We start from the raw sequence: 17,083 nt of genomic DNA, 5'->3' as shown, positions 1-17,083 counted from the left end.
ACTCCTAATGATGTGGACATCCTACAAAAGGGCCTCACTGAGACATATGCCTGGTGTCAAAGCTGGGTCTATATTATAACACTGAAGTCTTAAAACTTCGAATGTTATAATATCGAACCATTTTGATCGAAAGACCATAACATCGAACACTCAGAATAGCAAATTTTTTCCCAGGGAAAAAATTCGCTGTTCTGACAAACATGCACACAATACAAGCACACCAAAATAAATAATTCACACACATACACTTCACAAAACCCTACACTAAACCATACATACACTACTTGCTATCCACTTACCTTAACCCAACCCTAACCCTAAGGTTCATAACTACTGCACACTCACCTTACCCGCTCCCTAACCCTAAGGTCCCTAACTATCGCACACTCACCTTACCTGCCCCCTAACCCTAAAGTCCCTATCGCACACTCACCTTACCTGCTCCCTAACCCTAAGGTCCCTATCGCACACTCACCTTCGTTCGCACACTTACCTTAACCTGATCCGTAACCTTCGCTCCACAGTCGAGGAAATAGCAAAGCTGCAGAAACGGCCCACCGAATACTTTCCCTAGGAAAGTATTCAATATTCTGCAGCTTCGCTATTTTCAGCATTCGGTGCACAGGGTTCGATATTATAACATTCGAAGTTTTAAGACTTCGATGTTATAATACAGACCCATCAAAGCCATGGCCTCAAGCTCAATGCCAAAAAGTGCATTGCCATCCCCTTTGGTAAAAACTCTGTACCCATGAGCTACCACAAAGTTGGTAGTCTACTTAACACCGAAATTGTGATGAGACCTTTGGACACAGGTGGACAGTAGTCTCTCCTTTGATAATCACATCGCCACAGTAGTCAGGAAATCCTTCTACATGGCATACCTCATCACAAAAGGTTTCTCATCCAGGAAAAAAGAGGTCATTGTTCCCCTCTACCTGTCACTCATTAGACCTATTATAGAGTACAACGCCCCTTTTGGTATGTACCTCACAAGACATCTACAACAACTGGAAAGGCCGCAGAAATACCTCACAAAGAGGATTACCAGTCTCAAACAGATGCCCTATGCAGACCGTCTCAAAAAACTCCAGCTTTACTCCATCGCATATCACCTACTCAGAGGCGATCTCTGCCTAACATCCAAAGCTATGTCAAACCCAGAGCTGTTGGACATGCTCCACTTAAAGAAATCCCAATCCCTCCGAGCTACATGCTCTAGGGACCTAAACCTAGTCACCACAATAAACAGAACATGATGGAGGGATAGATTCCTGTCCCAGAGACTCCCCATACTCTGGAACAAGCTACCTATCTATATCAAGCAAAGCTCTTCATTAGCACTCTTCAAGAAAAATCTTGATGATTGGATGGGAAATAGGAAATTCACCCTGGGGATCACCTCTGTGGCTCTGCTTGACAGGGGCACAGGAAAATAATTTTCTTGTGTGGCGAAAACCAGGGTACCTTTTTGGCTAGGTGTGAATAGGCCCTAGTACCTACCTATGAACCTATGGTAATTAAATTTAAACTTGAAAAATTCAGTAGAATGATTCATGAATTCCAGAAATTCATTTAACATTTCAACAATGCATTTCTAAACCATAAATATGTCACTTAGCTGTCACAAATATGTTAGCAACTAATCCTTATATCATGATTTAAAAACACAGAAGTTTCCCACAACCACCATGAAATAACAATTGCGAAAGCTGGAGCAGTGTCAGCCTCCACAGCTAACCCGATGACCTAATTATAGTATTCCCCTTCAAAAAATACATAATTACAGGTCAACACCTGGTCCATAATTCCACCACCATAATTAGTGTCTCCACAAAAGTGCCTGCTGAAACCATTCTAAACCCTCCTGGTGCAGAATAATTAGAAACAAATCCTTATTCTCAACCACTAACAACAGGGAGTTTTCAACAAAAAATAGTTTTACCAAAACACTCAACAGGTTCCAGTAATCCCTAAGGATATGATGTTTATCCACAAATTAATTCTTTAATTTCAAATCCACTAACTTTGCCAAAGGCTCAGCAATGGAATCCCCCACAGCCACAGTCGGTGGGGTGGAAATTCAGTTGGTATGGGAATGTAAGTGCTTAACGTTTGATATTTTTAATAAAAGGTTATTGACCAGTCTGATTTACAATGTCTTGGTTATTTTATTAGTGGCATTCATGAACAATATACACATATATATATATATATATATATATATATATATATATATATACATACAACACACACACACACACACACACACACACACACACACACACACACACACACACACACACACGCGCGTGCATGTAAGAAATACCAGTTGGCAAAAAGTATTTCTCTGCATATTATTAGTCCTCAAACATGTTTTACAGTGTTTTGCTATACTGCAAGTTCACAGCAAGTGTGTCTACTGACTTCATGCATGAATAGTTTTTCTCTTTCTCCACTTCTGTGTGACTATAGAGTTAGTCTGCTTGAGTAAAGGAGGGATAAAACCCCTTACATGTGGGGAAATGGAATGTGTTAAGTGTTTTAACCACAGCTTCAATACATTAGTTTTTCAGTAATTTTGCATCAGGAAGTGTGCTGTAGGTGGATTTAGCATGATCTCTCACAGTGAATCCTAAAACTGGCATTTCTGTTTTCAGCCAAAATCACTCCTTCGGAATGGTACTAAACCCACTGCCTCCACAGCTGTCACCTTATTCTACCACATGGCAAAAATAAAGCAATGAGGATCTCTGGACCTCTCTCATGTTAACTTTCATAAAAATACTGGTCGTTTTTTCCTACCTTTTATTAAAAGTCTCAGATCCTCGGCAAGAATTAAATCATGTTACAATACGCCTTAAATAGATAATGAATAGTGACACGGATAAGACAGACATACCCTGCTTACCCACCTAGAGCCAGGCATATTCTGTCTTGCCAAGTAAGTATATTTTTCAAACATCTATTTCATAGTAGACATATCTCATCTTATGAAAAGCAAAAAAATGTGTATGTCTGTCTTAGCTAATGCTTACAACAGACATTTGCATACATCTTGTTTACCAAGTGGGATTAGCCATTTAAAAATGGCTTATTTTTCTGACTATATTGGACAAAAAGCTTAAGGGTATACATAACATTCGTAAGTGTGTTCAGGCAACACTTAGAGAATGAGGTATGAATTTGGAAATGTGAGGTGGGATGGGAGGGGAAACTCTATGAGGCTGTTAGAATAAATTGGAAATTTCTGTGTAACACCCTGAAGGTCAGTCACATTCTTTCCCACTGTCATTTCTAGCTGATTTGCCAAGCAGTGACTAATTCTATACCAAAAATATTTCTGAACGGCCACTGAACTGGTTTGATTTATTTTTCTTGCTGAACTGTGACATTGCAGGTAAATTTTCCACAGCAGTGAATATATTCCTTTAATTAATTTAACTGTTTGGCTGGATGACCACTGCCTACCTATTTTCATTTTATGTAGAAAAATTCCACTTAGCAATCTTCTGCTAATCATACTCAGCAGAAGAAGCTGCTGGTAAAATCCTACATAAAAAAGTATAGCAACTGGACAGCAAGACTTGGCAGTTTGTCTAGCAGTGTAGTGACAGAAAGCCAAAACTACTCTAACACTGCACATTGGTTAGTGCGAACACAGTGTTCCTGTGACTGGATTTTAACTACAAAGTCTTAACTCACATTCTTCCCTTTGTTTTTAGTTTTTATTCCAAAATTTCTGTTAAGTGAAGTAACACATTTTTGCTGCGACACAGAACATAGCACTACATTTTGCAGTTATCCTAAATTGCTTGTTTAGGAAGAATATCTGAAATGTTAGAAAATCCAGCCAAAAGTACCATGTGGAAAATAGGAATTTACAAATATTTCAGATGTTGAGATATGTCCAGAAACCATAGCTTACTGAGCTACTTTTTTCATCAACTTAGTCTCTGAAAATGAAATACATGGCCTCTACATGATCACCCCAGTAAGTGGTTGCAGATATAGTAAATATTGCTTTAGGTACTGAACCATAAGGAAATTATATTATCAACCCCACAAAAACACTAAAACTGGATGAGAAAAAATGTGCTTCCTCAAACATTGCCTAAAATACATCTGTTAAACCTACTTTCCACAAATAAATAAATAAATAATATTCAGCCAGTAGCAAAGCATTTCCAACATTTTCATCTGCTAGTATTTTGGATGTTTACATCTGGAAAAAATGCCTAGGATCAGGTCTGAATATTCAGCAAATTTAACAAAGGAAAGCATACTGGAGCTTTACAGACTACAGTATGCACACATACATAGTTCCTACATGCCGTCAGAAAGATTTATGATCAGCCATTCTGCAAAATATTAAACTGACTGCACTCTTAGGGTGTAAATGTTCAAAGCTTTATATTGACAAACAGCATCTTTTTAATTATTGATCATAGGAGAGCTATGAGAGGATACATCTCTGACAACCTTTTTCCCATTAGAAGAGGTATCATGCATTATAGAATGCAGAATGCACTATAGGAGAACGGGAATGTGTGAGAGTCTGTTGAGTTATCAGTGTCAGCTCTGTACATTTACAATGTCATAATATGTGTCTCTTAATGTTGCAATTTGTTTTTCTTTCCTTTACATGCTAATGGACTGCTGTGGGATTGCAGCTTTGTAACATGCCGCAAGTATGCAAATCAAATTACTGACAAACTCCTGCTTTTTCAGAATCCAAAACTGGCTGTGCTGTAGATCTGTATCCTCCCATCCTCTCCAAATAGGAGTGCAAAAGTAACATGAAAAATGTACACAATATTTAGAAACAGTACAAAATTGGATAGCATAGCTAACAAAATCACAAACATTCCATATCAGAATGTGTAACTGCCACACGGGAGTTGTAATTATGGCTAAACTGGGACTGTAGGCAAAATTAAGGTTAAACATGCCTGTCTATGAAATGAAACCGTCTCTGACTGAATAGTATGGAAAATGATTTCTGCTGCGAACAGCATTTTCAATTATGGCATGACTGTTTAATAAATGGAACGTGATCTATGATCTAAGCAGCTATTCAGGGAAACTGGGAGACAATTTACAAACAGCATCTTCAGCAGACATCACATGGCATAATTTGGCTTCCTTGCACTTAAGCAATATGGAGACAGTTTCTCAGTGTGAGAAATGCTATCTTCAGTTGTGACTCTACCAATCCACCTACGACAGGTAAGAGAATGTGATCTACTACCTCACTGTAGGACAGAAATGGGCCACCTCCCATTAAATTTGGTTTTACTTATTTCTCCACCTACTTGTGTGGATTTTGAAACACATGCCCATAAAATCTTGTCAGCATAGTCTAATAATACAGAGACAAATGGACCACATTTTCTAGTGGTTCAGTTTACATGAAACCAGAAAATGATGCAATTAATATTAATCAAAAACATCCTTTTCCATTGGATGAAAAATGTAACTGTTCCTTTTTAGAAACAGTGATGAAACTTTTCTTCATTAGGGGTTGAAAATACTAAAAAACTAAAAGTAAAAAACAATTCCTTTCTAAAGCTCTTGTGGCAAAAAAGAAAATCATACGTACTCGAGGTTTGAAGGCTATCAATTTCAGGATCATTTCAACAGTGAAGAGTCCGGTGAATAGCATATTGAGAATATTCATAGATTCGTGGAAACTTTTAGACTGGCGATGGTGCTGAAAAATTAAAGTAATTAAATAAATAAACCAACAAATAAACATATAGCACTATACACTTGCACTTCCAACAGGGTAGTTTTTTCAACATTTCCATATGCAGGCTCCCATGTCACATCAGAGACATGAACTCAATCCATTTGTGTCAAATATGTCAACTACAGGAGGCAGAGTTGGTATAATGGTTAACGTATTTACCTCATAGATACAAGCTACAGGGTTTGACTCTGAGCTCTGGTTATTGGCTAAGTTTGCAATAGTCTGCAAACTGATAGCCTGGTATGCATTTATGAACAAAGGCTATTACATAAGTCAGTTCTAAACTATACAAAGCTACAACACTCACCATTCTGAACTCTGAATGCATAAAAACAAGCAAAGCATTTACTTTCAATTTTTTGTATCTCATTTATACTAAACTACAGCGTGGTGAGCACCACCTTGGACACAGCAGAATATTTCATTATCTCCGGTTTCAGTTTTCTTCATCAATACTGATCCAATCTACTTCCAAAAGAATCTTGATTTGATAATGCAACTTGTGCATTAACAAAAGCAATGGAAACTGGATTTTAAATATTAATTTCAAATCATAATTTCCTGGGTAAGAACCTTTTCTCTTTACACGGTCTCTAAATTTGCTTATTTTGAACTAAAATTCCACAAATCTTGATTCTGAGAGCTGAGTATGAAAAGTATATTATGGTTTGGGAAAGCTCATTTATTTTCCAAAGGTTTACTACACAAATTAAAATGACAGACAGTAATTCAAATAAAAGTGCTGCTATACATAAACATTTTATGACTCAACACAAGCTGTTTGTGCTTAATACTGTAGTTAAGAAAACTATTTGATTCAGAAAATTATTTATGTAATAAACGGAGCCATATAAATCAGAGTTATATGTACAGAGCAATACTATACATAAGCACTAGTTTAGATATTTTTAAGAAAGATATGGACAGTTGTTATGGCAATAACAGTTTTTGGTACTTGGGCAGGCAAGAAGAACATCATTGCCTGTTGATGAAATATCTGTATGTATGTAGGTATGTACAAATTCCAACAAATAACATACATTCTATTCAAACAATACATGGAAAAGTGCAACACTGTACTGAATGTGCTTTGTGCAGCTAAACTGACTTTCATACGTGGAATGGGCTAATCTATTTTTCTATTTAATTAATTTCCCCAGCCATTTGGAAAGTCTCACTGGCAGTCAAAAGTCCTCCTAATGTAAGCACAATGTCAGATTGCTTAAAGTAATGGTCTGCCTGGTGAGGAAATGCTGTGCTATGACACTTTTCATCTTAGCATAATTTTATTTTTATTTATTTTCCAGGGTAAAGCAGTGATCTCTATGGACATTTATCAGACTCAGCCTAGGAGCACTGTCTGGTTAAGTGACTTGCTCAAAGTCACACAGTTAGGTAATGTAACAATATAACAGCTCCCAGCCCAGGAGTGGTGTCTGGTTAAGTGACTTGCTCAGAGTCACACAGTTAGGTAATGTAACAATGTAACAGCTCCCAGCCCAGGAGCACTGTCTAGTTAAGTGACTTGCTCAAAGTCACACAGTTAGGTAATGTAACAATGTAACAGCTCCCAGCCCAGGAGCACTGTCTGGTTAAGTGACTTACTCAGAGTCACAAAGATAGGCAATGGAGGCTGAGGGTATCAAACCTTCTCCACTGGACCAAAGGAAGCAGCATGTTAACACTTTGTTAACCCTGTAAGCCAACTGCCAAACAAATTAGATATAACACTCTGAGAACACTAATTAATTACTCAAAAGGGCTATGTTTGGACCCATCTTTGCAAATCAGTAAATACATGTCAACAACAGCGCTACAGCTTAGTGACATTTATCACACAGCCATAAAGGCTTGGATTCTGAACACCCATATATTCTTCAGTTTCAACTACACATATTTAACATCATTTTAAGAATAAAGGGGGGGGGTAATAATATGCAAAGTCACACAGTGAAGGAAATGAAAGTTATATATCACCATAATAATAAATCTAAGTTGTCCTGTTTTCATCTGGTTCAAATGTTGGGACTCGGATCTGACTCAGATCTGGTCTTGGCACCTTTAAACCTTCAGATCCAGGGCTCTGAATTCTCTCTTACCGATAATTCTGTCTCTTTCCTCAGGATATTTCAGATCAAGTTTGCCTAAAAGAAGTTATGTACTTACCATAATGTTCCATCTGTGCTGTCCATTTTCATTCTTCCTCAACTGATGGGCTCAGATCTGATCCTCGGATCTGACTTGGCTGTTACTAAAGGATGGGCAACCAAAATGGTCTCAAAAGTGACACATAGCTCACAATACCAGTGTGCCACCCAACAACAGCCCCTAAGGCAAGACAATGTACCCATCACTTTAGTCATAGGTGACTCTATAGTCAGGTACACTGATGTCCCACTCACCAGGCTGAACAAGGAGAAAATTATAATCAGCTGCCTGTCGGGTGACAGGATCCGCCAAATAACACATGCACTCAAGTCACTCCACAACAAGTACAAATACGACTCTGTCATTGTCCATGCTGGAGTAAATGACTTGAGATGTACCTCCCTGGACTACATGAAAAGAGACATGGAAGAGCTCTTGGATCATGTGACCCAGGCAGGTATGACTCTAGCCCTGAGTAGCATCCTGCCTTCACCCAGAATGATACCACAGTATAAGGACAAAATGATTGACTTCAACAATTGGCTAAGCTTCTGGTGTCATTCAAAGGGGATCCAGTATTTGTCTGCCTGGGAAGACATCAAGAAACCACGATGCTTTGCCAGAGATGGTCTGCACCTGTCATCCTGGGATTCAGGTTACTGGCTAAAGCTCTTGCCACCCCTATAGTGCCTTTTTTAGGCAAGGTTAAAAGGATAAAACCACCACCGTAACAGATACAAGCATACAAAATCTGAAGGTAATGCTACTCAATGCTAGAAGTCTAAACCTCAAAATGCACTCTCTCGAGGCACTCCTAAAAATGGAGAACATCGATATCTGTGCAGTGACTGAGACGTGGTTCAAGGCTCCATACAGCACCCCTGCAATACCAGGCTACAATTCTTACCACACTTTTCGGCCACAAAACCAAGACCGAAACACTAAAGGTGGAGGAGTGTCCATATTCACCAAGGATATTCACACCTCCAGGCTAGTTGCCCAACACAATGCATCTGAAATTCTCCAGGTGCAACTAACACTAGGTAAGACTGCAATCCAAATTGTAACTTGCTACAGATCCCCCACCATACCCCAAGATTCTCACTATACCTTCCTAAACATACTGAAAAATATTAAGATACAACCAAATACCCTAATACTGGGTGATTTCAACTACCCTGCCATTAATTGGGAAAACTACTCGGGTACCAACTCCTTTTCCCAATGGTTCTTGGAATTCTTAAATTCCAATGCCCTGGATCAACTGATCCATTGTCCCACTATGGGTTCCAATATCCTAGACCTGGTCATTACCAACATGGGAGATAGATGCTCCACACCAGTGGTCACCCCCCTCATTGGTCAGGTCTGACCATAAGCAAATCACCCTTGACATCCACACACCCCCCCGTAAGGAAACCTCCTTAAAAAACTTCTCCAAAGCCAACTTCATGCTACTGAAGTCAGAAGTGACAAACTTCACAACACCCATGCAGACGGGATCTGGAAGTTCGACTGCAGAATCCTACATAAGGCACTGTATGAGCACATCCACTCGTGCATGAATCGTGCCATCCCAAATAGAACCAAGATGCTCTTCTCCAAAAAAAGGAAGCCAATCTGGTGGTCCCCTGCTATAAACAAACTATACAACAGAAGGAAGAAACTGTTGCAGAAAAAAGGAAAATCCCAGGATGCAAAAAACTCCCTCACCAGCCTCAGTAAGAAGCTGAAATCCCTCATAAAATCCCCAAAAGCTAATTACGAAAATAAAATAAAATTGCCAAAGATTCCAAAGACAACCACAAGGCATTCTATAGTTTTGTCAAGAATCTAAATGGCAATGCTCAGATCTGCTCTGAGCTACAACAGAATGGCATTAAATATACTGATCCCAAGGATATTGCCAATATCCTGGCAGATCGATTTAGTGCCAACTTCACTCCCCTCTCACCCCCTAAAGGGCCCATCTCAATACTAAAAGATTGCCAAATTCCGATAATCACAGCCACACAGGTAGAAACAGCACTCTCCAAAGCTAAGAATACAGCATCCGTGGGACCAGATGACATCCCAGGCTGTGTACTACATGAACTACAAAATGAACTGGCACCCCACCTAAGTGTCATGTTTAATCATAGGCTCACCTCAGGCTTTGTGCCCACTGAGTGGTGCACAGCTACAGTTATCCCGCTCCACAAGGGAGGATCCGCCTTGGATCCCGGGAACTACCGTCCCATCAGTCTGACCAGCCTGATCTGCAAGGGCATGGAACGCATTATCATGGAACTTATAAACAAAGACATTGGCAACCTCCAGACACTGGACCCCATCCAGTTTGGGTTTGTGAAGGGCCGATCTTGTCTCCTGAATTTGATTGACTTCTTTGAATCGGTCTCCAGAGCTGTGGACGAGGGTAAGGCGGTCCACACTGCCTATCTGGACCTCGCCAAGGCCTTCAACACCATCCCCCACTCTGGAATCATAGATAAACTTACTAAGCTGGGCATAAATCCCTACGTCACTCAATGGGTTGCCAACTGGCTTACTGACAGAACCCAGACTGTAAAAGTAGCCGACTCCAAATCCAGCTCCAGACAAGTGACAAGTGGAGTACCTCAGGGTTCAGTCCTGGGACCACACTTGTTTGGCATCTACTTCTCTGAAGTACAGGCCAACACTAAGGGACTCTGGCTAACAAAGTTTGCAGATGACTGCAAACTGGGAGTCATTATTGAATCCCCAAATTATGTGGATATTCTACAAAAGGGCCTTACAGAAACAGATGCCTGGTGCCAGAGCCATGGGCTCAAGCTTAATGCCAAGAAATGTATAGTTATCCCCGTTGGAAAAAAAACATGTACCCATGAACTACCACATAGCTGGCAGGACAATAAACATCAAAAGTGTGATGAGAGACTTAGGGACACAAGTGGACAGTGGTCTCACTTTCGATAACCACATCGCCACAACAGTCAGGAAATCCTTCTATGTGGCACACCTCATCACTAAGGGCTTTTCATCCAGAAAATAGGAGGTCATTGTCCCACTGTACTCATCCCTCATTAGACCCATTATAGAGTACAATGCCCCATTTGGTATGTACCTCACAAGACATCTGCAACAGCTGGAAAGGCCACAGAAATACCTCACTAAAAGAATCACAGGCCTAAAGCAGATGCCATATGCTGACCGTCTAAAAAACCTCCAGCTATACTCTGTGGCATATCGTCTACTCAGAGGCGATCTCTGCTTAACATACAAGGCCATGTCAAACCCTGAGCTGTTGGACATGCTTCACTTAAAGAAATCCCAATCCCTCAGAGCCACACGCTCCAGGGATCTAAACCTTATCATCACAATGAACAAAACAAGCTGGAGGGATAGGTTTCTGACCCAGAGATTCCCTATACTCTGGAAAAGACTGCCCATACATATCAAGCAGGGCACCTCATTGGCCCTCTTCAAAAGGAACCTTGATGACTGGATGGGAGATAGGAAATTCACCCCGGGGATCATGTCAGTCGCTCTGCTAGACAGGGGCCCAGAGAAGTAAATATAGTGGGAAAAAATTCCAGGGAATTGTTATGGCTAGGCTTGCATAGGCCTTAGGGCCAATAGCCTAGTACCAACCTATAAGCTCCTCATTTACCCATAATGCACCAATTCTCAACATACCCCCTACATCTTGTTTGCTGATTTACATAATACATATATATTTATTTATATATATATATATATATATATATATATATATATATATATATATATATATACACATCTATATATTTCCTCCTGGTGCTCCGGTTTCCTCTCACATCCCGAAGACATGCTGTAGGTGGATTACTCTAAATTGGCCCTAGGTGTGAGTGTGTGCATGTGTGTGCCTTCTGTTGAAGGTTGGGCAATGGGCTGGCAACTCGACACCGTAAAACTCTACTGCCAATCATGAGCGAACAGGTGATCCGCTGTGGCGACCCCTAAAAGGGAAAAGCCGAAAGAAGAAGAAGAAGAAGATATATATGTGTATATATATATATATATATATATATGGGTCTACTTCTATTCGCTGACATCCCATTTCACTGAAACCCATTTTGATATATATATATATATATATATATATATATATATAAATTTTATATATATATATATATATATATATATATATATATATATATACACACACACACACACACACACACACACACACACACACACACACACACATATGGATCTACCAAATTTCACTTACATAATCACAATCCACCGAAACTCCACTTAAATGAAAACGGACTGCCAAAATCTCAGGGAAAGAAACCACTTGACCAAGATGTAAACAAAACAATCCGGAAAGCAATCTAGCCCACCAAATGGGGGGCATCACCTCCCACACCACCCCTACATAAATATACCAACTCCGAGATTGCACTACACAGGGAGAGGGCACATTTCACCATGGTGGTCAAGTGGTTCCTTTCCCTAAGAAAGGATTTCAGCAGTCCATTGTTTTGTTTAAGTGGAGTTTCAGTGGATTGTGATCAGGTAAGTGAAAATCGGTGGAATGTACTTTCGTTCACTGAAAGAAGATCCATATATATATATATATATATATATATATATATATATATATATACATACACACACACACACACACACACACACATATATATATATATATATATATATATATATATATATATATGTATATATATATCCTACAGAAGAAACTACATCTGGAGCTCAACAGCGTGAAGATGAGGAAGAATGAAAATGTACAACACAGATGGAACGTTATGGTAAGTACATAACTTTTTTATTTGATGTCAATTTTCATTCTATCCTCAACTGTTGGGACAGAGTTCCCAGCTACCTAAAATCCTGGGTGGTCTCTAAGGAAGGATATTCTTCAGCACAGTTGGCCAATGGCTGCTCTTACCCTCGAGACTAGAGCCAGTTTGTAATGAGTGATAAAAAATATGAGGATTGGCCAAGGTTGCAGCCATACATATGTCGTCCATGGAAGCTCTAGACAGAAACACTGAAGAAGCTGCCATGGACCTAGATGAATGGGCTCTTAAAGGTTTTGGTAAGATTAGACCCAACTTGTTGTTGATGACTGATATCAATATGTAAGTCATCTGGCTAAGGTTACCTCTGCAACTGATTTTCCCAATTTAGCATCTGCAAAGGACACAAATAATTTATCTGTCTTTCTAATTTCTTTTGTTCTATGTAAGTAAAAATGTAATTGTCTGTGAACATCCGTCAAATGCAACATATATTCATCTTTGTAAATTTAGGAAAGAAAACAGGCAAATTAATGGACTGATTGGTACTGTATTCTGACACCAGCTTAGGAAGGAAAAAACGGTACGTAATGTGAGTCTATCCTTATGAAAGATCAAGCGGGTAGGTTTAGAAGACAATGCTTGAAGTTCTGAAATTCTTGCAGCAGAGATAATGGCCACTAGAAAGACAGTTTTCTGGGTCAGGAACATAAGATCACATTTAGCTGCTGGTTCAAAGCGAGAATGAATTAAGGCCTGCAGTACCAAGTCCAAATCCCATGGAGGAGTAAGACCTTCATACAGGGGTTTTAGCAGGAGTGTGCCTCTCAAAAATGCTTTACAAAGTTTAGATGAGGCCACAGAAGAATTTTACATGCAATATGAAAAAATTAGAGATTGCTGCTAACTGATCTTTAATTGTAGAGGAGCTGTGAAATGTTCAATGCGTTTTTGTTGTGCCCAGTAAACAAACCTTTTCCATTTACTTGTGTAAAGTTTTCTTGTAGAAGGCTAATGGGAAAATAAAAAAATATGGCAAAAAGAGAAAGAGAGCATTGGTTGCCTGGCTAGTAACAGAACTAGCGAAACCACTGTCAACTTGAGGTTTGAGACATCTGGGTGAATCACACCTGTCAGGTGAGACAAGAGGTCTGGATTCAGATCCAGAATCCAAGGCTGGCCAGTAAGGTGCAATGAGGGCAACTTCAGCTTGCAGCTTTCTGCAAAAAATATGGAATTAGGAGAATTGGTGGGTAAGCATAAAGTAAACCAGGGGTCAATAGTGAAAGCAGAGCATTCCTCTGTGATTTCCCCGGTGGGGGATTTGGGCAAAGTAGCTGCTGCATTTGTTGTTTAGGGATGAAGCAAAAAGATCTCAGCAAGGCTGGCCCCACTGATGGGAAATAATTTCTGTCACTTTCTTGTTCAGAGACACTCGTGAGGTAGAAGAATGGACCTGGTCAATTTGTCTGCTATCACACTGGACTTCCTGGAATGTGCATTGCTATTAGAAAGCGGTTGGATGAGATCACTAATTGCTACACTCTGAGTGCTTCTCGACACAAGGGGTAAGATCTGGTCCCTCCTTGCTTGTTGATGTACAAAACTACTAAAATATTGTCCATTTGAATCACTATGTCCCTACAGGAACAGCATCCTGAAAGGCCTGTAATGCTAAGAGCACTGCACTTATCTCTAAGACATCGATATGCACATTGGCCTTTTCAGGGGACCAAATGCCTTGGACTGCTTTCCCCAGAAAGTGTCCCACGAACCAATCAGGGAAGTGTCCATGGTCACTATAGCATTGGGTTGAGGGAGGATGAAAGCCCAGCCTTGTAGAACTTGATCTGACTGAATCCACCAGCAGAGGTATCCCTTGCATGCTTGAATGATTCTTACCTGAGCTGACATGCTCTGGTAAAGAATCGACCATTGTGTTGCTAGCATTCATTGGAGAAATCTCATATGAAATCTTGCTAGAGGAACTAAAATCTCATATGAAATCTTGCTAGAGGAACTAAAATTATGATAGCTGACATTGACCCCAAGGCTTGAAGGATTAATCAGGCTGAAATGTTGGTACTGTGAATTATTTTCCTGACTGGGAAAATGATAGTCTGCACTCTTGAGAGAGGAATAGAAGCTGTCATTGATATTGTGTTGAACACTGCTCCTATGAATTCTAAGGTTTGAGTTGGTAGTAGTTGAGACTTCTCATAATTTACGATTATCCCTAGATTTGAACAAATCTGAAGAATGTTATCTATTGCTCTTGTTAGTAGATGCTTGGTTGGGGTGATAATGAGCCAGTCATCTAGATATGGAAACACGTGTAATCCCTGCAGTCTCAAGTGAGCTGCTGTCACTGCCATGCATTTGGTGAACACCCTTGGGGCTGTGGTGAGGCCAAAGAGCAGTGCTCTGAACTGATAACGATTATCTCCTAGCCGGAAGCATAAATACCTTCTGGATTGTCTGTTCATCTTTATGTGATAGTACGCATCATGAGGTCTATCGAGTACATCCAGTCATCCTTGCCCAAGAAAGGTAGAATAGACTGAACTGTGACCATTCAAAACTTTGTACATCAAACTGCTGAGATTCAACTGCTGAGATCCAAAATTGGTCTCCAATCTCGTTTTCTTTGGCACTAAAAAGAATCTTGAGTAAGTTCTAGATTCTATATGGTCTGGTGGGACCTCTTGGATGATGCTTTTTTCTAGCAGCTTTTTTATTTCTAGTGCTTCTGCTTTCCTCTAACTGGGTGGAACATTGGGAATTTTGCATACAGTTAGAGGTGGAAGGGAAAAGGGAATTATATAACCTCTGGAAATAATCCTCTGCACCCAAGTATCTCTTGTAGCCAGTCTCTCTGATAGTTGACCCCCGATTGCCTTAAGAGGTGGACGATCGGGCCTCCTTTCAAGAGCGCTGGTAAGGTCTATCTGAGAAAGTATCTCTGGACCCCTGGTTTTGCACACCTCCTCTGCTTTGGAGGTGTCATCCTCCATTAGATCACCCCCCCTGCCCCTAGGTGAACAATCTCCACTCATTCTTGGAAAGGACCCTGGGACTTTCTGAACCACATCTTCTGACCACCTTGTTGATTCCTAGAAGAGGATCTTTGAGGGCTTGAAAAACATACCCCCACTGCAGCAAGGGTCTTTCTATCCTTTTCACATCTAGAGAGTGTGCCCTTCAGATTTGGGGCAAACAATGAACTGCTGTCAAAAGGAGTGCTGACGAACAAGAACTTGAAAGGCTCCGCAAAGTCACATAAGCACATCTAGGCATGCCTCCTATTGGATATCCCCTGAACCCACTGACCTTGAGGCACCTTTGGCTGCATGTGAGATAAGCCTCATGGACAAATTTGAAATGGATTGTAAGGCAGCCGACTGAGAGGCCACAGAAAATTGAGCCTCAGCAGTAACAGTCCCACAAAGGGATTCTGAAAGTTCCTTGATCAAGTCCTTTTTTAGCCTAGTAAAATGTGTCAATTAGTTCAGCAACCTAAGAACAAAGGTCGCTGATACATAAACATGCTTCCCAAATCTGTCCATCACCCTAGACTTCCTGTTAGGGGAGTGAACAGATGAACTTGTTCAGCAAGTTCCTTTTTGGTGGCTGTCACCACGGCCATGGCATCCATGGGCATCCCCCTTACTCCAGAATTCTTTCCCAACAGGTGGAGCCAGAATCCGATATGGCTTCTTAGGGAATGGCTCACCTGAGTCAGGTTCCTTCCACATCTGCCTAGAGACAAAAGCAATTAGCTCTTTGGTGGGTGGAGTAACCCAGGAAGTAGACGGGCCAGCTCTGAAGGCTTTGAGAAATACTGATTCTTCCAGTGTAGTGTTACTGAAGGACCAACTACCTCTCTGTTTTAAGGATCTCGAGAATGTTTTCAAATGAGACACCTTCTGAAAGTGATCGTGGGGACCCTTCTCCTTTATCGAAATCAGTATCCACAGTGACTGACTCTTGCAGGTAAGTCCAAGTGCATCCTCTTGCACTTTCTTTTCTGAGGGACTTCCTTGGTGGGATGTTCCGGTGAAATGTCAGAAGAGATGGTAAGTCCCTGTTGGGTGGTCTGGATGCCACAAGTTGGCTGCCCCTGTGGCGTACAGTGATCTGGCTCAAAGTTAGAGACATCTGGAAACCAGATGGGAGATCCAAGGGGGTTGGATCTGTCCATCTGTCTGAAGAGAAAACACTCTCTTCATTAACGGACAGGCAGATCTCTCCAGACAGAAGGAAGACATTGGCGCTGAGAAGGCAGGCATCTGGACCACTGCCCTCCATCCACTCCAAGAGCAACCTCCCCAAGGCAAATGTCAGAGCTGAGCTATTCAATGCCAAAGCTCCGAGGGATAGAGACAGCTCCAAA

At 40.6% G+C, this 17,083-nt stretch overlaps 1 protein-coding gene across 5 annotated transcripts in view; it reads right to left on the bottom strand.

The window, feature by feature from the left end:
* Positions 1–17,083, bottom strand: part of LOC122815212 (voltage-dependent L-type calcium channel subunit alpha-1C-like) — a 2,602,552-nt gene that overhangs the window by 1,301,570 nt on the left and 1,283,899 nt on the right. For all 5 annotated transcript variants that reach the window (XM_044087523.1, XM_044087521.1, XM_044087522.1 and 2 more), the window contains one exon: positions 5,603–5,713. In XM_044087523.1, the coding sequence (XP_043943458.1) occupies positions 5,603–5,713 (111 nt within the window). The remainder of the gene's footprint in view (positions 1–5,602; positions 5,714–17,083) is intronic.

The sequence above is a fragment of the Protopterus annectens genome, chromosome 11.part0, assembly GCF_019279795.1.
Source record: "Protopterus annectens isolate FY-2018-M chromosome 11.part0, PAN1.0, whole genome shotgun sequence".
In the NCBI taxonomy this organism is placed as follows: domain Eukaryota; kingdom Metazoa; phylum Chordata; order Ceratodontiformes; family Protopteridae; genus Protopterus; species Protopterus annectens.
Note: the sequence above shows the minus strand (reverse complement) of the source record. Positions and strands in the feature narration are given on the sequence as shown.